Source organism: Lissotriton helveticus, chromosome 4_1 (assembly GCF_964261635.1).
Source record: "Lissotriton helveticus chromosome 4_1, aLisHel1.1, whole genome shotgun sequence".
Lineage (NCBI taxonomy): Eukaryota > Metazoa > Chordata > Amphibia > Caudata > Salamandridae > Lissotriton > Lissotriton helveticus.
Window position 1 is genome coordinate 1,866,403,837 of NC_136063.1, and position 24,893 is coordinate 1,866,428,729.

The 24,893-nt window shown below is 41.6% G+C and overlaps 1 protein-coding gene across 3 annotated transcripts in view; it reads left to right on the forward strand.

The window, feature by feature from the left end:
- LOC144829404 (fibronectin type-III domain-containing protein 3a-like) overlaps window positions 1-24,893 on the forward strand; it is a 618,864-nt gene that overhangs the window by 133,676 nt on the left and 460,295 nt on the right. For all 3 annotated transcript variants that reach the window (XM_078688524.1, XM_078688526.1, XM_078688525.1), the window contains one exon: window positions 17,482-17,619. In XM_078688524.1, coding sequence (XP_078544650.1) covers window positions 17,524-17,619 — 96 coding nt within the window. In that variant the 5' untranslated portion in view covers window positions 17,482-17,523. The remainder of the gene's footprint in view (window positions 1-17,481; window positions 17,620-24,893) is intronic.

The following is a 24,893-nucleotide window of genomic DNA, read 5'->3' on the forward strand; positions in this document are numbered from 1 at the left end:
ATATTAGTGGCCTAGAGCATCACTGCACGTTTCCAAACAGCAGCATTTTAGCTCTTCCTTATCAAGCCTTAGAATCAATCTTGGCGCAGTAAAAACAGGATTCTTCAAATCTCTTGGTAATTGCACTCTCTTCTTCAGGGGTTGCCCCACCCTTCTAACCACCTTTGCCAGTGGCCTGTAAGGCCTCAGTAAAATAAGACTTGTCAGTTTCTTGCTGGGGGGAACAGCATCCTTTTTAACAATGTATTATGGGAACACAACGTGATGCTCCAGAATAAACCCCCTTAGCTCAGTAGCATAGTCCTAGCATTTTCTGCCTTCCTATCCACCCCCAGTGATGCAGAGGAAAGTTGTCACCATTCAAAAGGAAAAAAAAGAAAGGTCTTATTTTCCATCTAGAGGCACTGTGTTGCCTACCTGCCTATGGCCTAGATGTATCAAGCCTTTTACGATTCGTTAAGGCCGGAATTCGCAGAATTTCGGCCTTAACGAATCGCCAACGGACATTTTGTATCTTTTGGGATGTATGAGAAATTAGCAAAATAAGGAATCGCAAAAAATTGCGATTCCTTATTTTGCTTAAGCATTTAAGGAATCGCAATTTTGCGATTCCTTAAATGCCATGTATGATGCTATTTTAAATTGCGAATTCAGGTTAAGGAATCGCAAATTAACACCAACTTGAGGTTTGTGTTAATTTGCGAAATCCTTTCAAAAAACAAAATTTGGCAATTTGAGGGTGGCATGTGACACACATACATGCCCATAGGGCATGTATGTGCGCCATATGCACACACATGTAAGTTTCAGGGGTGCAGCAGGGTGTCCATGAGACACCCCTGCACCCTTGAAATAATTCTCAAATTGCGATTAGCAAATTGCGAATTTGCAATTTGAGAATTACTTCACAATCATTCCTATGGGCCTCCTGGCCCATAGGAATGCATGGGAAATTATTCCTTATTTGCGAATTCGCAAAATGCGAATTCGCAAATAAAGACTAATAAGGAATCGCTTAAAAAAAGCGATTTTTTACATACATTCCATTTTGCGAATTCTAAATAGCGATTCGCAAAAAATCGCTATTTAAGATTCGCAAAATGGAATCTTGATACATCTAGGCCTATGTTTCTTAGCTAGCAAATTGGAGAGGCCCTTTTCAAAGAATATATTTATTGCCCCAGCTAACTACTGCAGTACAAGAAAGACCAGTAAAGTGGTCTTATTTTTTCATCTAGAGGCACTGTGTTGCCTACCTGCCTATGTTTTTTAGCTAGCAAATTGAAAAGGCCCTTTTCAAAGAATATATTTATGGCCCCAGCTAGCTACTGTAGAACAAGGAAGACCAGTAAAGTGGTCATACACATGAAGCCCACAAATGGCAATGATGGTAATTGGTTGTCCTAGCCTCCATATTCCTGAGATGGCTCTGTGCCTTGATCAGTTCTTCAAAGGCAAATCCAAATTTATTATTTGATTTATTTATTTAAGAGTTTCATATAGCGCTGGCCAGACCCGAAGGTATCAGAGTGCTTTACAACATATAGTGTGATGCAATCGAACACAACGTATAACTATAAACAGCATTGACTTGTGACGAATCCTGTTTAGGGAGGGAGGGACAAAGGAGTGAGTCAAAAGGCAGGTGATGTAAAAGCCTTCTTATCAAAGTGACTATATACTGCATCGGGCAAGATTCCTCGTTAGGCGGCAGCTATGACATTGTATCACATGTTGAATGGGTAGGATGATGGACTCTGGTCTAATTGATGCCCGTCAGCTTAACTACTCTGGAGATTTCTTCTCTATCAGCCAGATTCATCAAGCGAAATGCGCTCGCAAAAGGGCCAGATTCTGAGAATCTGGCCCTTTGCGAGTGCAATTTTTGCATTTGGGATTCATCATCCCAAATGCAAAAATCGCTAATAAAGAATTCGCAATATGCGAGGATTAGCATTTAAGGAATCTCTATTAGAGATTCCTTAAATGCTATTCATGAAACATTTAAAAATTGCGAATTCGCAATTTAGGACCACTATTTACCACGAAGTCAAACCTCGTGGTAAATAGCGAAAACTTAGAAAAATGCATTTTAATGCATTTTTCTAAGTTGCATGTTACACACACACACATGTCCTTTGGACATGTGTGTGCACAACATCAGTGTAAATTCACATTTCAGGGGTGCTACAGGGTGTCCTTTGGACACCCCTGCACCCTTGAAATCGCATCCTTATTTGCGATTAGCAAATTGCTAATCGCAAATAAGGAATAGCTCCCTATTCATTCCTATGGGCCTGTAGGACCATAGGAATGCATGGGGAGTTATTCCTTATTTGCGATTATCAATTTGCTAATCGCAAATAAGGAACATGTAGGAATCGCAATTTTTTTTGCAATTCCTACATGAATCTCGTTTTGCAAGTCCTTAATAGCGGTTCCTTATGAATCGCTATTAAAGACTCGCAAAACGGGTCTTTGATGAATCTAGCTGTATCTTCTCTTTGACTCCACTACTTCTGCTAGATCTCTGTAAATATTCAGCCAGAGTTGTTGTCTAATAATGTGTAGTGTAGCTCCTATTTTCCCAATAGGCTCTGCGCATTGGAATAGTACCTACAGCAGTAAAGGCCTAGGCCAGACGTTAACTAGGTCTACTACTGTCGATACTAGACTTAATTTTTGGGTTTGCCAGCTAAGCTCAGAGTTCGCTAGAAACTTTCTCGAATGTTCAAGGAAGGATGAACTCCCCTGATTAGACAAGAAGGGATTTAGTTTCTGACAACCATAGAACATGACAACTTTGCTCTCCCCTAATCAAGAGTCAATCTCGAGAGTCGTGTGAGCACAAGGCAATTATTTTACTCAGTCAGTACGTGCATTCTTAGTCTCATCAGAATGTAGAGAAAAGGAAGAGACGGGCGTGTTCAATAAAAGATGTTATTTATTGATCAGTCTCTTTTCTCGTACAAGAGAAATGGATCGATATTATTGCAATACTTATAGTTAAGTAAAGTGCATACATTAGAAGCAATAGTATAAAATAATACTGTAAAAACATTGATATGGTTTCTGAGCCATATGATGTTTAAAATGATTAAAATATATTTACATACACATATACATTTGACTAAACGTACTCAACTGGTGTTTCTAAATACGCCTACCCCGTGTACCTGACCTAAGTCTAATGCGTGGGCGGGAATAGAAAGTTACAGTTTAGTTTAAGTTTGTTTTTGCCAAGTGAATAACTAAAGAATTCTCTAGGAGGGGTTATTCAGTTCTGTACCTGGAATTTAGGATGAATGAGGAATGGTATCTCTTTCTCTGCTCTCGATATTCCAGGCTGCCTGCGAGGGCTGCCCAGAAGCGCCGGTGCTGGGTCTCTCGGCTTGAGATAGCAGCGCGTCTCTCAGCGCGTCAGGAAGGCGGGGCTGCTGCCTGCGGGGTCTGCTTCTGCTCTCGGCTTCGGCAAGTATGGCTGCTCCGTCTTGTCACCACGCGTGTGTTTGCATAGGGCAAGGTCGGCAATATTTATACCTTAAAGGTGCCGAGATTGACGTAAGGATGGACATAGGTACGTCAATAAAGATGTCATACGACTTGCTCGTTAGCACATTCTTTACTAAAGTTCTCTGTGAAATCAAAACAATGGCCGCACGGATTATCCAGGTTGTCATAGGTTTGATTTGTTATGAGAACGTCGTATGCCTTATCAGGGGCTGGAGGAATATCGCTTGTCTAATTAGATCTCAAGCGTTATGACCTAATCAGATAACACGTTCCTGTGCCGTAGTGTGACTGCGTCAGATAACGGTATCTGCATCATGGGGGATTTCTTGCCTCATGGGCTGACTGTTAGTTAACTAGCTAGTAAGTTTAACCAGAATAGGGTCAGGAATAGGGGGATCGAATCAGAACCTATAGAAATACACGACACCCACTCCACGCTAACTATGGTCATATCTACTAATCTATGCATAGTATAACATAGTACAACATACTATAGAGTATAGTGTATACCTTACCACCCCAAAATACATAAATGCATTTCGAAATTTTCAAATATACTGAAAAATTGCAGTCATATATATTGTATGCACTTAAGCTATGAATTAAATGCAAAAGTGAACACGCATTGTTATGCATTATTGATTGTTGGTATATGAGAAATACACATGAAATGGCTCTTAATATGGCTATACAGAAAAAAAGTCGAAACCATTTCATCACATAAAATCTATTGCGAACATACCAGCGGGCAGCTAAAGTCTATAAAGTCTATAAAGTATCTAAAATAGAAATCTTAGTTCTCTAGGAATAGTCTCTTACTTTAAGCAGAAAATCAGTGTCCCGGGAAAAAATATATAGAAAAATATTTTAGGGGCTTGCTGAAAAAAGTTGCTGTCCGTGAACTGGATTGTAATTGTTCATGTGACTTTATTTTTAAAGTTGAAGGCCGAATTCAGGGAACGCCGTGTGCGAGTTTACTCAAAAGTCTCTATTTCTGTTCCGGAGAGAACATCATATCATTCAGGCTTTCGAAAAAACTGTCAACAGCTTCATGGGAAAGTTCCTCTAAGTCGGAAATAGGGGTAACCATGCATTCATGCGCATGATTGTCTCCATTGACATTCTGATTTGCATTGCTGACAGAAGGTCGTACCTGTTCGATGCTGCTTTCATCTTGAACTTCACTACTCTTCAATCGCAGTGGTGAAGATTCCAGGAATGCCGTCATCAGAATTGGCAGCCTTTGAGGGCAGCACAGTGCGTGAACCTTGGTAGGAACCAACAGTGTATCTGCATCCACCGGCGCATCCGATTGTAGCGTCAGACAGGTGTCTAACACACATTCTTCTCCGCATAGCAGACACCTTAGTACAGGTAAAACACACCTTTGCCACATTGGTCGAAATGATAGAAACCAAGTCATGTTTAGGTCTCTAAGCCGGGATAGTCCCAGGATTTTTGATATCCGGTCCCGGTATCCAATGGCTAGGATCGTATCTTCCATTGTCGCGAGAGTTTGATCTGTGACATGGGTTGCCATAACGAAAAATAAGGACTAGGAATAGGATTCCTGCAATTAGTCCTAGGATCAGGGGAAGTCCGCCAAAAATCGAATGGACGAAGTCTGGAAAAATACCCAGTATGGCTTTGAATGGTGTTAATGCCATCGAAAATACTGTCTTAAATACCTTTGAGACCCCTGTGGTATCAGAAATATTTAAGATTTCGCTCAGGATTTCCGCGAAATGTACGGGGGAATTAGTTGATAATAATGTATGTATCTCTGCAGTCGTCCTTGCGACTTGTAGATCATACGTTTCTTTAGATGACGTGAGCCTTGTAGGCGTCTGAAGAAGCACTGTTTTCATTCTGCTTAAAGTGTCTATTCGAATAGAAGTAATTTTCAGACCGGGCCATGCCCTTGCCTCCCTGTCTGGAAAGGAGCTGGGGAACAAAGAACGTCCACAGCACTTGACCTTCGCCGTCGTAGTGACGAGATAAGGAGTCCCGGGCATAAGACTACAGCATCTGCGGTCTACAATAAGAATGTAACTCCCATTATAGAGTCTTTGAAAGAATGGTTCTATTTCAGTTGCAGGTGCGCCTTGCTGGTGACATGAAAGGTTGTATGAATTCCCTTCACAGGCTCCGTGCAAACTAATACCGTTACACAGAAGTGTGCCGCTTAGTGACATAGCACAATTGCTGCCACTAAGAAACACTTTCTGTCCTTTGTTACTGACACATGCATGTGAATAGGGCAGGTTCCAAGTTGTTTTAAGGTATCCCTTTCCCAATTTCTCGTACATGCCAGCCTGTATATATTTTTGGCAGTATTGAAACCTGAAGGTTGAGATTGGAATATTTATGATTCCGTGGATTATCCATTCACTGACAGGTCGTTCTGACATTGTCAACGGTAATCTTTCTAGTTTTTCAATGCTCAAGATTGTATAATCAGCACCCTTCTGCGCCATACCGATCTGTCTATCAGTAAGGTTAAAGATTTGAAATAGTGATGTTGTGTTGATTAAACGCCAAGGCACATAGCCTGAACGCAGATTTTGTAACGTCCAGCCAAGCTGTACAATAGAACGCAATTGTGACTGACCATGTTGTAATAACAGTAAGTCTTGCGATAATATATCGATTGCTGAAGACACAATGCTGTCCAATGAAAAAATTCTGGAGGACAGAGTCATTAACCCATTGTCCACTACAGAAAGTGATTTTTCCAAATTAATACGGTCAATTTCCCGTATTCTTTCTGCTGTCTCAATTTGAGTAACCTTCCAGGCCTCATTGTATGCTGCATATACAGAGGCTGCTATGAAACGCTTTTGACGCTGTTTGCGTGGTCCCATTATGAAATCACGCAAGTCAGCACCATCAGTAAGTAAAGTTAGGTGTTGCTTAATTTCAGGCAGTGTGGAAGTTTGTAGCCATTGAAGGCATAATTTGCCCACACTGTAGGTTGTTATTATCCCTGGGTGATGTCTTTGGGGATATCTAGGGTCTGGCCTGTTCATTTTGAAACCCTGTGTTTTATTCAGGAATCTATCTTGACAGTTATTTGTATCTGTGGGCCAGATCAACCATTGTTTCCAATCAGGATGTGTTCTGTTTTGGTTAAGTATATGGTTTATGTCTATTTCTTCATCTGTTTCAGAGTTATTGCTAAACATTGTTGGCTTTGGAATAGACAGGTTATTTAAATCTTTGATTTTGGCTAAGCCAAGACAGGTGGTTTGTTGAACGGTGTCATTTAAAAATATCATTTGTTCTGGGATCATGCAGGCTCTAAACAAAGCTTCTATACCCTGTACTTGCCATTCTTTTGTACCCCAAACACTTTTCAAATCAACATGTTTGTCCCAATAATCAAATCCAAAAGTATTCATTTTTTCAAAGAAAGAATCTGAATATATCAATTTTGTGTTGGTTATCATGGTTTTCATCCCTGTCTTGTTTGACAATTTGTAATAAAATGTTTCAGCATTAGTTATGTTAAAACCTGAAAAATATGAATATTTGCCATACACGGTTCTAGAGCTCCCTTTTGGAGGTGTAGCACAATGTTCCCATTGATTAAAATTTAAAACATTTCTAGGTTGTGCAGATTTATGCAAGAAATGGTTACCATAATGGTTATAGCAGTACATGCTGTCATAATTTGTAGAACCCTGCAAATAATCATGTTTTGTAAATTTAGCAGACATTACTAAGTCAGACATCATATTGTTTATACTTTCAAAGTCCCAATCATCAGCAAATGAGTTTGGTTTTGCAAAGTCACTCAAGGAGATCTTGATTTGGTGTGGATATTTCAGGATCTCGACCGGACCATAAATTTCATAGTCAGTGTTGTCCCAGGCTACCCCACCAGATATTGGAATTGCTGTGAAGTTTGCTGAAGAAAGTTCTGAAGAAAGTTCTCTTTTCTCGACGTGTGAAGATGTGTGTGGTTTGAGGACCAAGTTGATGTTCTGACTTGCTGTGTCCATTTTAGCATATTTTCCCTCAATGAAGCGTCCCAAGGTAAATACCATGATGAGCCAACGTATGAGGATAAATGCACCAAAACCCACCCAAAATTCAATCCATGGAGAAACTAGATATGTTTCTTTCAGTTGTTTCAAAAGTTCCTTCGCTTTGTCTTTAAAGGATTTTGATGATGGCTGTGTCTTTTGTTCGCTGAAGCCTTCAGAGGAATCATCGAAGTTGATGAAGTAACCGGATGCAGTTCTGTCAATTGTTCCAATTGGTTCAGGATTTTTGTTTCTTGCATTTTCACTTGGTACTTCTGTATAGATTGGTGTGTCTCTGCTAAATGTCTTTATTTGGGTTTTCAGAGGTCTAAGTTCTATTGCATTGTTGCATAGTCCTTGTTGTTCTTCTGTAGGCGTTTCGAATGTGATGAGCCTCTTTGATAGGACCTCTGTACTGGTAGCAAACCTTGGTGTTCTGCTACTTATTGGGAGTCCACTTGGCCTACTGTTGGTTATCGGCCACATGTTGTGGTTTTACCAGGTCGATGGATACAACTCGGTTCTCCTTTTTTCCAGCAAGTGGCGGTAGTACAACTGATCTTGTCCCGTTGACAGACAATACAGGAACTGCTTTTCTGTAAGAAGGCCCAAATTCCTTCTTTACCGCGATCTTCTCCCTGACTAGATCCCCGACTTTTGGAATCCAGACAGGTCTTGCTGGGACAGGTGGTGATTCTTCAGTGGTCGTTGGCTGTTCTTTCAACTGTATGTTGCTCAGGTCTTTTCTTGTTTTGTTTAAGTCCTGCAAAATAGCCAAACGGTCTTTGACATCAAAGCTTTTTTCTGTTACCACTGAAGTCTGACTATCAAGGTCAGAGATCAACATCCTAGTTCCGAATAATAATTCGTACGGACTGAATCCCTTCAGAGAATTTCTTGGCAAGTTATTTAGACTACGTTGGACACTTATTAGATGTTTGACCCACCCAGCTCCCGAACCTAATATCCTTTCTATTATAGATTGCTTTCTGTCTTGGTTTTTTCTTTACACCATCCCATACCCTCAGGAAGGAAGTGAGAAGATTCCCGCTGGGCTGTGCTCATTTGGCCATTCTTTCCCCCCCCAGGCTGGATTTCCTGAGAAAAAGAAAAAAAAATGGTCGAACGTAGCATGCTCTTAGCGTATATGCCATTTAGACTCGCAAATCTTGTATAACAGTCCGGACGTCAGCCGAGTGCTGTGGATCTACATTATAAGTGGGAACTAGCCTGTATATGTTAATCGCAAGCCATTCTTTTTAGTGGTGATGTTATCTGCCTTGATACGACGAGGTATTAAACTGCTTCTCTCCCCACTGCGATCTCTGTTGCAGTTTGGGCAGTTTTTTACAAACATGGTGTAGTGCAGGCTCATGCCTGGCCACCAGTACCGTGATTGTAATTCTTCCAGAGAATCTTTTAATTTAAGGTGTCTGAGACCCTCGCCCATGTGTGCGTCTGCGATTAACAAGTGTCTCCTGTCCATGTTTGGAATCACTCTATCCCCCACTCCAGGGATTCGAGCAAAAGGGACGGAGTTTGCATCGATTATGTATGTATAATTGAGTGGATAGTTGATCGGTAACGCTGAGCAGTCGCCTTTTGATGACGTTTTCACTGCCAGCAATGTTTTGCCGTCAATGTTTTTTAATGTACGCTTTTTTTCGATCTACGGGAGCCGATTTAGTGGCTGCCGCTGCGGCTGCTTCAGCCAATGAATTCCCTACAACGTGAACGCCATCACGCTGATGACTCAGTGAGTGAGTCACGTGAGTCTTTGGTAGTTCTTTTTTCAAAAGAGCTACTTGTTCCCAGAGAAGTCTCTGCTTTATTGGTGCATCTGTGTCATCTTTGTAACCGTTCTGAATCCATGTCTGCAAATCGCTGTTATATGATTTGACGCAGTAATATGAATCTGACACTATAAGTGTCGGGAATTCGCGATCCGCATTATCTAGCGCCATTTTCAATGCGATTATTTCAGTTTGTTGTTCTGAATTAGTTTCTACTGAGTGTGATTTTGTTAATAGAGGTTTTAATTTACCTCCGCGCCACACTTCTTTTGTAATCTCACATGTGGGGTTGTATGCTTGTTCTCCCCAAACGGATGGTTGAGCATGTCCGTCTGTGTAGATTACACAGGCGTAATGTCGTAGAGGCAGAATGTCGATTGGCAGAGGATACGTTTTTTCATATTTTAGATTTTTTAATTCTTCTAGTTCTGGATCAAAGAAGTAATATACTTTGTCCGTTGTGATTGAATTTACCCATTGTAACCATTCTGGATCCAATGTTGTTGTTGGTAAATTACACGGTGTTGTTAATGCCTCAAAGGCTGATTCTGCTGTTCTGACTGTGATATGTCTACCGTCAGCTATGTCTTTTTCTCTAGCTATTGCGGTTTGAACTGCTTGAACAATTTTTCCTTTGTTGTTGAATCTCTGTTCAGCTTTTGTGTACAAATGTGATTTGAATGCAATTGGTACCTTATCTCCCTCGTTAGAGGTTAGGTATGTGAATCCGTATCTCCCTGGGATGACTCGGATCACAAGGTTGCGTGTATTATCACGGGTTTCTAATTTTGTTTTAATTAGCATGTCTGTTTGTAAGGATCTCAAAATTTCTGTGTGTGCTTGAGTCCAACTGGATCTTTTAAAGTCTGGTTTAATTAGATCGTAAAGGGGTTTGACCCTTTCTGCGTAATTTGCAATGTAAGTTCTTCCGAAATTTAGGAAGCCTAGAATTGACTGTAGGTTTTTTAGTGTTTTAGGAGCTTGGATTACGGCACATTTCTCTAGGAAATTGTCTGCCAGGCTTTTGCCTTCACTTGATAACTCATATCCTAAGAATAGGACCGTCAGATGGGCAATTCTGGACTTTTTGAAGTTGAATTTGTAACCCTCTGCAGCGAAACCAAGTATTATGGTGTTCACTCTTTTCAAGTGAGTCTCCAAGTCATCATCTGTTAAGTAAATGTCATCGACATAAGATAATGCTTCATCATCATATAGTTGTAGTAATTCTGTTACTCTCGCTGAGAATACCCCCGGGCTGTTCTTGTACCCCTGGGCTAACCGACAGAATTGTTTTTGAGTGCCATTTACTGAAAATGCAGTTAAATATCTGCTCTTTGGTGCTATGTTTTGACAAAAGAATCCGTTGGAGATGTCCAAGGTTGTTTTGTATTTTTTGCGCACTATGTTATTCATTAGTGCAGCACTGTGTGAGTTTTGCACTGCAAAAGTTTTGCAACATGTGTTAAGGTGTCGGTAATCCAAAACTAGACGGTACGAATTGTCTGGTTTGGAGACCGGAAACAAAGGATTGTTCATTTGTGAGGTGCAAGTTTCAATCACCCCCTGGTATTCTAGCTGATCTAGTATTTCATTTACTTGTTTTTTAGCTTCTTGCTTAATTGGGTACTGCCTTTGTGCAGTAGGTTGTGATTTTAACTGGACTTTGTGAGGAGGAGAATCCTCATCCCATCCTACATGATTTTTATATAAAGCAGGTGCTAAGGCCACTGCCCACTTTCTAGCAAGTGTATATTTTTTATGAATCGGTATTTGATTCGAGAAGGCAGGCATAATTACTTCTTCGCCATGAGGGCACTCCCTGACAAACTCTGGTGGCCAGTCTTTTTCAGCTAGAAGGATGTCATAGCCCTTGGATAGGTTATCCCAAAATAGTCCCCTTATTTTCCTAGTCTTATCTCCCTCTATACGTAATGTTATCTCGTATATTTTGTGGGGCTTGCTAACTCTGGTATCTGCAGTTTCCACTTGAAGGTATTCATTCGTGTCCACTGTCTCCAGATGATTCATAAGGACTTTGCGAGCTATGCTCACCTCTGCTGCGCTGTCTAGCATTGTCTGAGCCCATTCTCCGTTTTTCAGTTGTGTCCTCAGTATTCTCGGCATTGTTAACTACCTTGATACTGGCTACCTTCTTTTTTGGAAATTGTGATTTCTTTTTCAGTTGAGCAGGTTCCTTGTCTTTGGACTTGGCGTGCTCTTCTGATCGTCCTCTTCTTTCCGATTTCTGCGAGGAATTCTGAAAAGATTGAGACGGACGTGTATCAATGTCTTGATATCTATCAGGTTTTTTAATATTATCCCTATTTCTAAGGTTATATCTATTCCCAGAGGGTTCACTCTGAGGTGACCTTTGTCTCGGGTTTGGAGATTTCTCTCTTCGCCTAGGAGACCTTCCTCTGGACTGGAATTTCTTTTCTTTAGGATTGGATTGTTTATTTCCATCCCAGTTCTTTTTTGGTGAATTATTATTAAAAAATATTTTTTCTGGACTTGTAGTCAGTTGCGGTTTTACTGGTATTCCACCTAGACTATCTCTGCCTAGTTCTTCATAGGATTTTTCTATGATTCTGGCAATTTCAGCTGGTTGGTCTGCTATATCTGTCTCTTTTAACCTCTGGCGGATCGCCACGTTTGCTGCTTCACCCTTTATGTTGGCTAGTAATATAGCCGAGACCTGCTTGAAGTCTTTCAGTAATTTCATACCAAGAGTTAAAGCAGGTTCTGGACCGTATTCATCTTGAATTTGTTTTAGCACATCTGGTATTACCGAAATGGATGGAACACCGTGCGTTTTTGTGTAGATTGAAGCAAAGACCGTACCCCAAGTGTCACAGTCCTCAATGTGTGGTGCGATTCCCATTGGGAGACATATAGTCAGAATCCTGTGCTTTTCTAATGGGGTGGTGTCAGGAAACACCGCCTCTATTTGGGTGATTTTCTGTGCCAACCAGAATGGTATCTGTTCCCGTTTAGCTGGAACTTTACCTAGGCAGGATTGGATGTTCTGTGGTGTGATTTTATTTGTGTTCCCCTGGTGAGGGGTCAGCTGTGGAATTTTAATCGCTGGCTGAATTGTTGAAGTCCGCATTACATACTGAACTAATTGTCTGTGAATTTTTAGTAGTTGTTTTAGCTGTATTAATAGCTCTGGTGCAGTCATCTCGTCGATGTCTGGATGTGGTGTGTATCCGGCTAAGACCGGCCACGTTGCTCCTGGTCTTCCTAAAGGACCGAGCCTTGTAATGTGATTATTATGTTTTAGGGCGCCATCAAATAAGAGCAAATGCTCTTGGAATTTGAGTGGTACTTCCACCTCCTCGAAAGGAGTGTACTCATTAGGAGGTTCCTCTACTTTGTAATAGTGGAAGTACTTTGTTACAGCATTTGCTGCTGGAAAATTTATCCATGTATAGTATACCTCTGTCTGCCGATATTCGTGTGCCTCGATTACGAATATGACTGTACCACCTCTAGGTGTCAGTCCATTTTCTATAAGTTTTAGAGTTATAGCTCTCCTTTTGGCGACCTGGATGAGTATTATATCCGGGTCTGCATCGAGTGCTGTAGTATCAGCTGCTGCTATTTCAGTAGCTAATCTAATTGCCTCTCTTTCTCCATCACTGTCTCCCATTTTACTGACAGGATGGTATTATTTTTATTTGCAGATCAGGTTTCTTTATGGAAACAGAGATTAGGTGCACAATATTTTGGAACTGTTTTATCCTTCAACGTTGACTAGACCAAGAACCATACATAGGAGTTCCCTCCTGCGAGGTTTTGGAGGATATAATAACCTTTCACCCACTCCAGACGTCTTTGGAGTATTTGGGAGAAGGGGTCTGAGTGAGAAAGCACGACTGAGTTACTCTAAATGTCTTACGTTAGTTTTATCGCCCTTTCCAAACGCGTTGGGCGCCATGTAGTGTAGCTCCTATTTTCCCAATAGGCTCTGCGCATTGGAATAGTACCTACAGCAGTAAAGGCCTAGGCCAGACGTTAACTAGGTCTACTACTGTCGATACTAGACTTAATTTTTGGGTTTGCCAGCTAAGCTCAGAGTTCGCTAGAAACTTTCTCGAATGTTCAAGGAAGGATGAACTCCCCTGATTAGACAAGAAGGGATTTAGTTTCTGACAACCATAGAACATGACAACTTTGCTCTCCCCTAATCAAGAGTCAATCTCGAGAGTCGTGTGAGCACAAGGCAATTATTTTACTCAGTCAGTACGTGCATTCTTAGTCTCATCAGAATGTAGAGAAAAGGAAGAGACGGGCGTGTTCAATAAAAGATGTTATTTATTGATCAGTCTCTTTTCTCGTACAAGAGAAATGGATCGATATTATTGCAATACTTATAGTTAAGTAAAGTGCATACATTAGAAGCAATAGTATAAAATAATACTGTAAAAACATTGATATGGTTTCTGAGCCATATGATGTTTAAAATGATTAAAATATATTTACATACACATATACATTTGACTAAACGTACTCAACTGGTGTTTCTAAATACGCCTACCCCGTGTACCTGACCTAAGTCTAATGCGTGGGCGGGAATAGAAAGTTACAGTTTAGTTTAAGTTTGTTTTTGCCAAGTGAATAACTAAAGAATTCTCTAGGAGGGGTTATTCAGTTCTGTACCTGGAATTTAGGATGAATGAGGAATGGTATCTCTTTCTCTGCTCTCGATATTCCAGGCTGCCTGCGAGGGCTGCCCAGAAGCGCCGGTGCTGGGTCTCTCGGCTTGAGATAGCAGCGCGTCTCTCAGCGCGTCAGGAAGGCGGGGCTGCTGCCTGCGGGGTCTGCTTCTGCTCTCGGCTTCGGCAAGTATGGCTGCTCCGTCTTGTCACCACGCGTGTGTTTGCATAGGGCAAGGTCGGCAATATTTATACCTTAAAGGTGCCGAGATTGACGTAAGGATGGACATAGGTACGTCAATAAAGATGTCATACGACTTGCTCGTTAGCACATTCTTTACTAAAGTTCTCTGTGAAATCAAAACAATGGCCGCACGGATTATCCAGGTTGTCATAGGTTTGATTTGTTATGAGAACGTCGTATGCCTTATCAGGGGCTGGAGGAATATCGCTTGTCTAATTAGATCTCAAGCGTTATGACCTAATCAGATAACACGTTCCTGTGCCGTAGTGTGACTGCGTCAGATAACGGTATCTGCATCATGGGGGATTTCTTGCCTCATGGGCTGACTGTTAGTTAACTAGCTAGTAAGTTTAACCAGAATAGGGTCAGGAATAGGGGGATCGAATCAGAACCTATAGAAATACACGACAAATGAAGAAATCACCAGAGTCATGGTAATATTGGTTCTTACAGTCGTAGTTAGGACTCTTCTGTTGCATCTCAACATGTTTCCCAGGGAGGAGACCAGGATTTTTCGACTTCCTCCTTCCTTCGTTCAACAAGCATTTGCAATGCAATAGTTCCCGCATTTACGTGAGTTTAAGCTATTGGCATTGTAAATGACAATGCCTTTTATTTATGTTTGAAGAACAAAAATAAAAGGCATTTTTATTTGCAATGTCAGTAGCTCAAACCCGCGTAAATGCGAGACCTATTGCTTTGCAAATGCTTGTTAGATTAGTGAGTACAAACACTCCCTTTTGGCCCGTAATTAAATAAACAAGCGTGGCCGCTAAAGTGAAAGCGGACCGCGCTGGGAAAAAAATAGTGCTTACCCACTTATGAAGGAGACCGTGTAACGCCGCAAGTAAAAGATTCAATCCTCATGGGAGGTAACAAATGGCGACAGGGCGGTAACAAGGAGGGACTAACCTGCCTCATTATCAATTGGAAACTAGCATTTACCAAGGTCATGAACACCTGCCAATTAAAGGGCGAGGCTTCCACAGCATACTCAACTACTGCATGCCTCACAGAGCGAGCAGAGCATGCTCTGTCGCTAGGCTCGACCTAAAATGGACTTTTTAGTAATTTAAAATCTGATTTCCGTGCATCTGGATATGTGTTGGTCAAATATCAGGCTCTTGGAGCTACCAGAAAGACCGCTGTGATAACTCAATGCAAGAATTAATAACTAATTTCTTCTGCTGAGTCTTTGCAGACTTTGTTCAGTCACAGTGATATCTTGACTGGTCACTTGGTTGGCAAAGGGGTCAGGTAGAAATGAGTAAGATACACCTGGTTACTACTGGTGCGGAGATGACCCGACTATGCAGAACCTCCTCTACATCTGATTCTTAAGATAGAGTAAGATCCTCTTGGATCTTCTTAAACAAGGAAATATTTATCTGTGTTCTTTCTAGCCTGTCATGCTTCTTCAGCCGAAGACACATTACACGTTAGACATATGCTGTGGTGTGTGTTTCTCTGTAAATACAATTGTGTTTAATATACTCTATTTCCTAAATGTTAATCTATTTTAATGGAGCAGAGCTGGGCACATCTTCACCCTAGATGGGTTGTTGACTCTATTCGGGGTTGCTATGCCACAAACTCTTCCGAGAGAATCTGAGTGTATCTGTATTATTCTCCAGGCATGTACCAACCAAAAAGGGCAGCCAAGTAGAACAAGGTGTCCTTTGAAATATATATTGTTCTAGCATTTAGGCTGGCCGATTTGGCTTTTCGAGCCTGGGCAATGCATGCACCCCATATTTTTCATTGGGTTATGTCATTGTCCACTGCAAACTGTGGTTGTTCATTGGTCAATAGGCTTAGTACTCACTCCTTAGTACCGCCTTGTCTAATTTTTTAACCTCCTATGGCGACACCCCCTGTTATGAGTGTTGTTACTCTGTAGGCTTTAATTACAGCCTCTGGGTACTATTTTAGCTTGGACACACTCTCTCCTAACACTTTTTAAAATTTTTATAGCAGGGCGCAGTCAAATGCATTTGCGATTCAATAGGTTGCGCATTTGCGAGAGTTTAAGCTATTGGCATTGTAAATGACAATGCCTTTTATTTATCTGTTTTAAATACAACACATACATAAAAGGCATTGTCCTTTACAATTCAATAGCTCAGACTCTCGAAAATGCGAGACCTATTGCATTACAAATGCTTGTATTTGTATTGCATATGCAGAAAATAGACACATTTTAAAAGAAAAACTCTTGTTGTTCACGTTTCAGAGACCAAAGGTTTGTGATTCCGAAATAAATGTCAGAGGCATCTTGATTTCAGAAATCAGCCAACGGTAGAAACGTTGGATATTGATTGATGATAAATTGAGTTGCTATCGTGATTGTCCGTTTAAACCACACAGCTCCACTAGTGCAGCCAATGGTCTCCGCAGATCTGACATAAATACTGATATATTCAGACACCTATTTTTAAGGTGCATAAGATGAAACTTGCACCTGTCATTGCCCACGGTGCCAGAGTCCGGCTCCCGTGGGATAATAATCATCTTTTCGATCGTTGGAGGCTGCTACTGATCTTTGTGTCACATCTCTTATTCGTGTCCAGTGAAAGCCCTTCGATCCGAATTTAATTATCACTTCATGGTGTCTTTCGTTGATTCAAGTTCTGATGGGTTTTCTTAAAGCAAGCCTGGTATGTGTGCAGAACTTGGTAAAGTGAAAAAACGAAAACCCGATGGATATCTTTCTTACTTCCCTCGGTTCAAAACGGTGCTTTGTGATCACTATTAATCACAAAAGATTGTTTTTGATAGTTTGCTTCATGTAAATTCCTCTGTAGAACTGAAGTCCTTGTATACTTTATTTGCCTCTGCGCCATTCAAGGGGAATGTGGTCCTACTTTAAAATACCCTTCCAAAATGGCACTTGTGATACTTCTAACTCCGCCTGATCACCTGAAAGTGCTTGAACACACAAGTACCTGGAATGGATTACCCTGAGCTGATGATGGGCAGATGCAGCCCCTCTGACCCATGTTGACTCACAAACCCACTTTTTAATCAAATGCATGTATTTTAAGCAGGGTCTTGATCCGCTGTTGGGTGTTCATTGAGTTGGCAATATTATGGCAGACCTTGTGTTGGCAGTCACAATACTGCTGGACTTAGTTGACAGATTAATTACTAAAACTATTTGTGATCTTTGTGACTGTTTAGAACGAGTAACTCCATTTGACTCGTAATAACTAATAAATACTAGTTCTGTTTCATTTTCCAAGGTGGTGGATGGAAGAGGCTGTCCGCGTGTGATATTGCCAGCCATGATGGCAGACCGACCTCCTCCATTAGAAGCAACATCGATGTTGAATGACGTTCCACTTCTACCTCACTTGGTAAATGGGGACAACATACAGCAGGTGAGCACTAGCCGGTTCATTGTAAGTCGAGTCCGAGGTGGATCACTAAGTAATGCTTCTCATGTTTCCCTTTCAAACAAGGTGCCATCGTGGGTCCGGAAGAGAGCCGCAGCTCCTTCAATCCCACAACCTCTCTCTAAGAAACACAAGTACACATGATGAGATTTTGGAGAGACATGGTTTCAATTCACCTGCATCTTTTGATATCAATCCGATTTCTCACACTTAAGTATATTCTCTCCACCACAAAGAGTAAAAAATGTTCACGGAAGAGCAGGTAGTACCCGCTTGAGTTGCAGGTGCAGAGATGATCAGCACGTGACTGAAATGGTTTCTGTTTCTAATAACTTGTGAAAGTTACCAAGAGCTCCTCGACTGAATGTTTGTAACAATGGAGTGATATTGAGAAACAGCTATAGAATTATTGACTGTACATAACGATCCAAATTCTAACAGGAGTTTTCCCTTAGTGAGGGATTCAGTTTTCATTGCTTACAAAACAGGCTAGTTGCATAGTATCGGATGTAGGGGTGCGGAGGGTGCTGCAGCACCCCAAAATAACACGCTGGAGTTCAAGAGGCGAATAAGCAACAAACAGGCCTTTACATCTTTTTGTTATCATGTCACATTTGTTAAGCGTTCAAAGTCCGAGATCAAATGCCAGGCTACGTCTTCTGACAGATTGCAGCTTATTCTTCCAACATGGAGACTTGTGTTTTACATTTCTTTATCTGACTCAAAAGAGAGAGAGTTTTGTAAAGTGAACTATGTGACCGTCTTGAATGGTACAGGGAGTGTGAAAGGAAAGGCTCTATGCAGGATGCCCATTTTATTCTGACACAACAACATATAAATACCTGTAAATGAACTGAACAAATATTTAAAAATATAATAGCCTTTAGGAAAGCAAATATGAGGCACTTTGTAGGAAAGTGCCCCTTTTTGGCATGGTCACCTCCTCTTTTTGCCTGCTCGTTCGTGTGAATTCGACTGGAAGTGCACTGGGTTCCTGCTGGCCAGGTCTCCAGTGCCATATCTTTCCCCCAAAAACTGTATAGTTGTTCCCCCAATTGGCAATACCTTTAGCACCCTCTGTAAGTCCCTAGTAAATGGTACCCCCGGTACCTAGGGTCTGAGGTACTAAAGAAGATACCCAAGAGCTGCAGCACGAATTGTGCCAACCTAAGGGACCTCTCACCAAATTCTTGCAAGAATGCCATTGTAGGCTGCGTGTTTTGGTGCAGACAAAAGTGAAAACGCGACATGACACACATCCCTGTGTGCCATGGCACCTTGCACTGCATATTATATTTGTAAGCCACCTCTACATCAAGCCTTACAGCCCTAAGGCAGGGTTGTATTACATTTGTGTTCATATCTGCATGAGCAGCTATATCCCTGTGCTGGTCAGTTCCATTACTATCAGTACAAGTGGACAGGGAAGCCCTTTTAAAACATGACACTGGTGAAAACAAGTTCCCCAGCTACGTGATGGCTTGAATGAAAATTGGGATGTTTGGTATCAAACTTCTCGTATTCACAAACCCACCATGATTCTAGTAGTGCATTTGTAAACACATGTACACCTTAGAGTTGCCATCTGAAAACCTACCAACCTCTGGTGCGTCGGCTGACTGGTTTTTGCCAGTCTCCAACCTGAGACAAGTTTCTGACTTCCCAGGGTAAGGGCTTTTGCACCCAGGAGGACAGAAACAAAGCCTGCTTGGGAACAGAGTGATCACACTCCCTCCCACATGATGACCTGCTGATTAGCATTCCCAAGCCGGGGAGCTTCAGAGAAGCCACCACCTTTGAAATGTGAATCTGACTCCCCGCACAGGAGAGTAAGCCAACCCACTTTGTTCAGAGCCCTTTGGCACCTGGACAGGTGAGAAAATTAGCTAATCAGGTAGGTGTGCCCACCCCCAGGCTAGTACCACCCCTAAGGTGGGCTAACTGCATTTGACATGACGTTTCAGAGTTAGCTATCTTTGTGATGGCAAACTTAGGAACTCTGGGACAGGGTTATTCCCTCTTCCCACAAGAAGTGGTCATATAGGGTACATGGTGACCCCAGGGGTAGATGGCCCTTTGCCTACTACCGTACACTCCCCTACCCCCACTAAATTTACTATTTAGGGGAGCCCCCGGCATCAGAAAATCCGAGCCTGCTGATCTGAAAGAAGACGACAGTAAAGAGTCGCACAGAGTGAGAACTGAAGACCCAGCAACTGATTTGGCGATAACCCTGACGGTCTGCCTGCTGACTTTGACAATTGCACCAAAAAACGACTTATCAGGCAGCTGCTGTGTCCCCAAAGCCCAGGAGATCTGCCAGCACTTCACCTAAGAACCAAGAACTCCTGTTAAACATCAGACCTGCTTCCCTGCATCCTGCAGGCACTCAAAGAGACCTGAGAGGACTTCAAGATCACGAAAATCCAACCCCTAAGGATAGCATTGCACCTGTTGCTCCAAGCCGAGTGGAAGTGGGCCAACGGTGCTAGCTTGGTCCCTCAGCCCTCCAGAGACCAAGTCCACTGTGATTTTGCCTCTCGTGGACTTACTGACATCCCCTACTGCCTCTGTTCCTAAGCCCTCTCTTCCTCTACCTCTCCCAGAAAGGAAAACCCGATGCCTAAAAACACCTCTACACCCGTCTCCCCTGGCCCATGGAGAAGAGGACCAAAGGTGCCCATACTTTCCTGAGCATTGTGAGGCCTGAGCCGCCCTGTTGGTTCAACCCGACGGGCCTCCCAGGCAAAGCCTGCAGCAGCTTTACGCGCAGACCAATCCCAGTAGAGTAATATTGGGCACCCGATGCTGTTTTGCAACCCTGCACCCGGCTGCCCTAGTGCCACTGGTGGTGTTCTGCTGGTGCTGCTGTGGACTTTGCTGAAAACTCACCTTAACTCCAGGAGATTGGTCCCATAAGTCGTGTACTGTACCTGAATGCCGCACTTGCTTTTCCTCCCATAGGATAATATTGCAGCTTCTGAAAATGGCACTGTTGACTTTTTAAATACCAAACTATGTTTTTTGAAAAACATACTTACCTGAACGAATTGCTTTCGGTGCCTAAGTAGTTATAAAGATATTTTATTTTTATAAATTCATGTGGCTCTCCTTATTGAGTTGTGTGCATAATTTATTGACTATTGTGTGTGTTTACAGATGTCGTACACTCCTCTCACATAAGCCTAAGGCTGCTCGACCCCCCTAGCCCCTAGAAAAGCACCTTGGGTTTGCTAGAGCATGCCCCTGTACACTCATAAGGAAACCCTGGTCCTTTTACATGATATATATCGTTTTGATGTATCATATAAAGAGTTAGCTTCCTACATACCTTTTTTGTAATTCTGAATTGTGATGGAAACAAAGATTTTATTAGGCTGAAAACAAATCAAGACACTTTTCATGGTGATATACAAATGATAAATATTCGCTGACATGCTCTTTCCACTTATTGTTTGTGCACTATATAGTTTTATCAGTAAAACTGCATGTCCTTTCATATTTAAAGGCCCCTTTAATGGAATTATTCTGTCTGTCAATGAAAGTGTGCTCCTACTCCATGCTTTAGTAATATATTTGTGACAGTGTGATCCAAAATGCACTATGAGCTATTTACACAGGTACCATTTACCCGCTGAATGGACGTGGCTCATTTGCAGCATAGTTTTCTTGTGTCACACTTGGATTTTTCACAATCCCTATGACTTCCGTGATGTAACGTTGATAGCAGCACCCCCACTCTGAAAATTGTACCAGCACCACTGGTTAGTTGTTGTTTTGGTTTCATGCCGATCAGTGGTCCACAGGGGACATCAGTCTTTTACGTTTTGCAAGCTCAACGAGAACCAGGACCATGTGGTAGAACCTATGACTCACCATCCTCTATTATGATCTGATATATGTGTTCTTGTGACCGGTTGAGTGGGAGAATCCTTAAATTTCACAATACCCTAAATATGATCGGAACTGAGAATAATTTATACCTGCTGTGTCTAAATAAATTGTTACTAAGGAACTTCGTGTTAAAGCATTTATTGTAAAGCTGTTAATGTGAGACTGAGAATGCTACGTTCTAACTATGGAGGTTCATTCTTGTGTGCACACAAACGTTCACATGCCTGTTTGGATCTTTGCTCCCACCTTCTGCTATAAAGAATAATGTATGAAATGCAATTTGGTGCACCTAAAAGGGTCTACTGAACTCTTTCTTTTAGAACTGTTCCCACAAGCCTACTTCCTGAACTCATTTTAGGTCTTTACATTTATATTCAGCAGTTATTTTTTCCATGTGTATATTTTTTTTATTCCAAGCACATGATCGCCACGTTAGGAAGCATGTTTTCTTTGTTATTTTTATTTTTGTGCTCTATGCTTGCAAAAAAAGAAATTGCACCAGCTAATGTTTGTTTCACTTTATAACTTTGTAGACTAGGGACAATATGAAGCTAGTTTCAGTTAAAAGGCTATATTAAATAAATGTACATTCAGAAAAGTCATTATTGCCCCAGTATTGGAACTTTCATAGATTCCCATGCTTTGTATCATTCCCCGTCGTCAGCCTGGGAGCCTCGGTAAATAGAAAATACCATAGCAGTATGTACAAAAGAGACAGTCAGGCCTAGGCCTCATCTAATTTTGGAGCCTATCTACCTCTTTTTGTAAAAGAGACCAAAAAACTTGCAACAACCAATCAGATCAGCCTCACCCCATAGGACCCTCCTGAGAGAGCCTCAGAGCCTCAGATTTTCTACCGCACGTTGTGCTAAGGGAGTCTCCACTGTGCTCTGCTCAGTTTTCTCTTCAACTTTTGTTTTTTTCTTCATCTAATCTCTCTTCAGGATGTCAGAAAAGAATGCTTTGTTCAGAGCATGTGCTACCTGCTCAAAGAAAAGGCTATATATTGAAGATAAGCATAAAGACTGCATTTATTGCTTATACCCGGATCACAAGGCCACTGATTGCAAGATCTGCAGGACCTTCTCCACCAAGACTCTGAGAGACCGGGAAGGAAGACTTCTGACTTGGTTACAGAAGATGAAGTCACGGAGAGAGGTTCTTTCTAGTGATAGTGAAGATTCCTCCTCAGCAGCATCTTCGAGGAGGTCTACAAAAAGGGGTAGGTCTTCCCCTTCTTCGTCTGCTGAACCCCCTGCTAAGGCCTCTCAAAAGACCTCTGAAAGGTCTAAAAGGCTTAGTCCCCAAAAATCTCCTCACCAAGGTGCAAAGGAGAAGGAGGGACTTGTTCCTGAGGTGTTATCTGGTAAGAAGGCAATCCAAGGCCCTTGTACTACCTCTTCACCATCTGAAAAACAGAAAATCTTCAAGAAACCATCAAGTACACCTCCGGAGGCAAAAGGAGAAGAGAAAATCCGTCTGTCGACGACAGTTTCCTCAGGTACGTCGACGGCGACGTCAAAAATCCAACTGGTTTCAATTTCAGCTCCGTCGACGGGCCCGTCGCCGAGAGCTTTGCCGACGACATCGTCGACAATGACTTCGTCGACGATACATCCTACCTCTGCTTCGTCGACGAGATTAACATCCTCGACGTCGCCGGTGATGACGCCGGCGATGGTGTCGACGAAGACGACATCGACGACGACGATGTCAATGACAACGGCGACGATGATTCTGACGTTGACGATCAACCCACCGTCGATGACCATTCCACCGTCGACGAAGGTTCTTTCTCCGGCAACTACGATTCCCTCGTCGATGACACCGTCGACGAACCAAAAAGTAAAAATTTCTATAAAGAAAAGACTGATTACTCCGGAAATTACATCGCCCCGTAGGGTGACACCGTTACCTCCAGCTCTTCTTCTGGAGGAGGAATATTCTGACGAGGATGAAAGTCCATATGGAGATGCTTTTAGTCCATCTCAACTCGGATTCGGATGATTATTACTTGGGTCAACATCATCCAGAGGCACAGTTCACTCCTCGTGATACACCTCACGAAACATCTCAACAAGGTATAGTGGCCATGCCGTCTTCACTAATAAATGACCTATGTTGTATCTTGAGCCATTAACTTTCCTGGCTCGAGCGCAACATGAGATTGTAACACACGCTTTCACGTGCATTGATGTTGGTAAATGTTTTGTTTCAAATACTATCTGTAAGGTGTGTTTAGAATTACTGGCGCACGAACGCCAGATAGTTGGAGAGAGAGCTGATAGCGGCTGCGCCGCACTTCTTCTGTTCCGAGTTTGCTACTAATAAAGAAGCTTATTTACAACACCGGATATAGTGTTATGCTTCACAACAATGGCGACGATCGGAGCAACTCGAGGATGAACCTACGTGAATTTTGATCAAATTGGACAATTTATGTGCCTTCGGATTCGCTCGTTATTGTCAAAGAAGAAGAAATCAGTTTACCGAAGTAAGTCATAGAAAAGTTTTGATCTCTTGTATTTAAAAAGCGGTGAAGAAAGAATTTAAATGGTAGAAATACGGATTTAATTAATACAAGTGGAGTATTCTACCAAATCTTCATGAGTTAATTGTGCAATTGGAACACTGAACTCTGAATTGTTTATTCAGCAAATTAAAAGGAATGTGTACTATTTGACATTCAATTTGGAAGGCTCTAGTGTATTGTTAAGTTTAACAGTACCTCGAATACGAACGTTGAGATTTTGCATCTGTATCTTCTGAACACACACGCTTTACGATTCTGTAATCACGTGATTACGTAACTACGCAAGGTCACGTATTAGGTCAAGGAACGTGACTCCATTTTGGATTCAGTGTACATCATTAAAGAAGCTTCACGGAGGGCTTATTTCTTCAGCACACTACTAAGATTATTTTTAAAGATAAACAAAAAAAACATTCATCAGTGATCTGCTCACTGCGTGTCATTTTGGGAATTCATCTGTGATACGCACACTGCGTGTCATTTCAACAATTCTTCAATGATACGCACACTACTTATATTCATAATTAGAAGGTACTTTCCGATTATTTTACAAGAGATTACATAAATTATTTTACGTTCATACAAGGTGCAATGTAAACATATGACATAGTGATCATATTCATAAGGTATTGGTTATTTTATATGTACGAACGTTACATTGATGTGCATTTTAAAAATTAAAATACAAGAGGAGTATTTTTAAAAAGTATAGTTACCTTTGTAAGTCTTTAATTTTATCACAATTACAAGCAAGTCTAATATTCAAATCTTCTGTGTAAACAGTGTATTTGTATTATTTAAAAGATGACTACTACAACCATGAACTTACCAG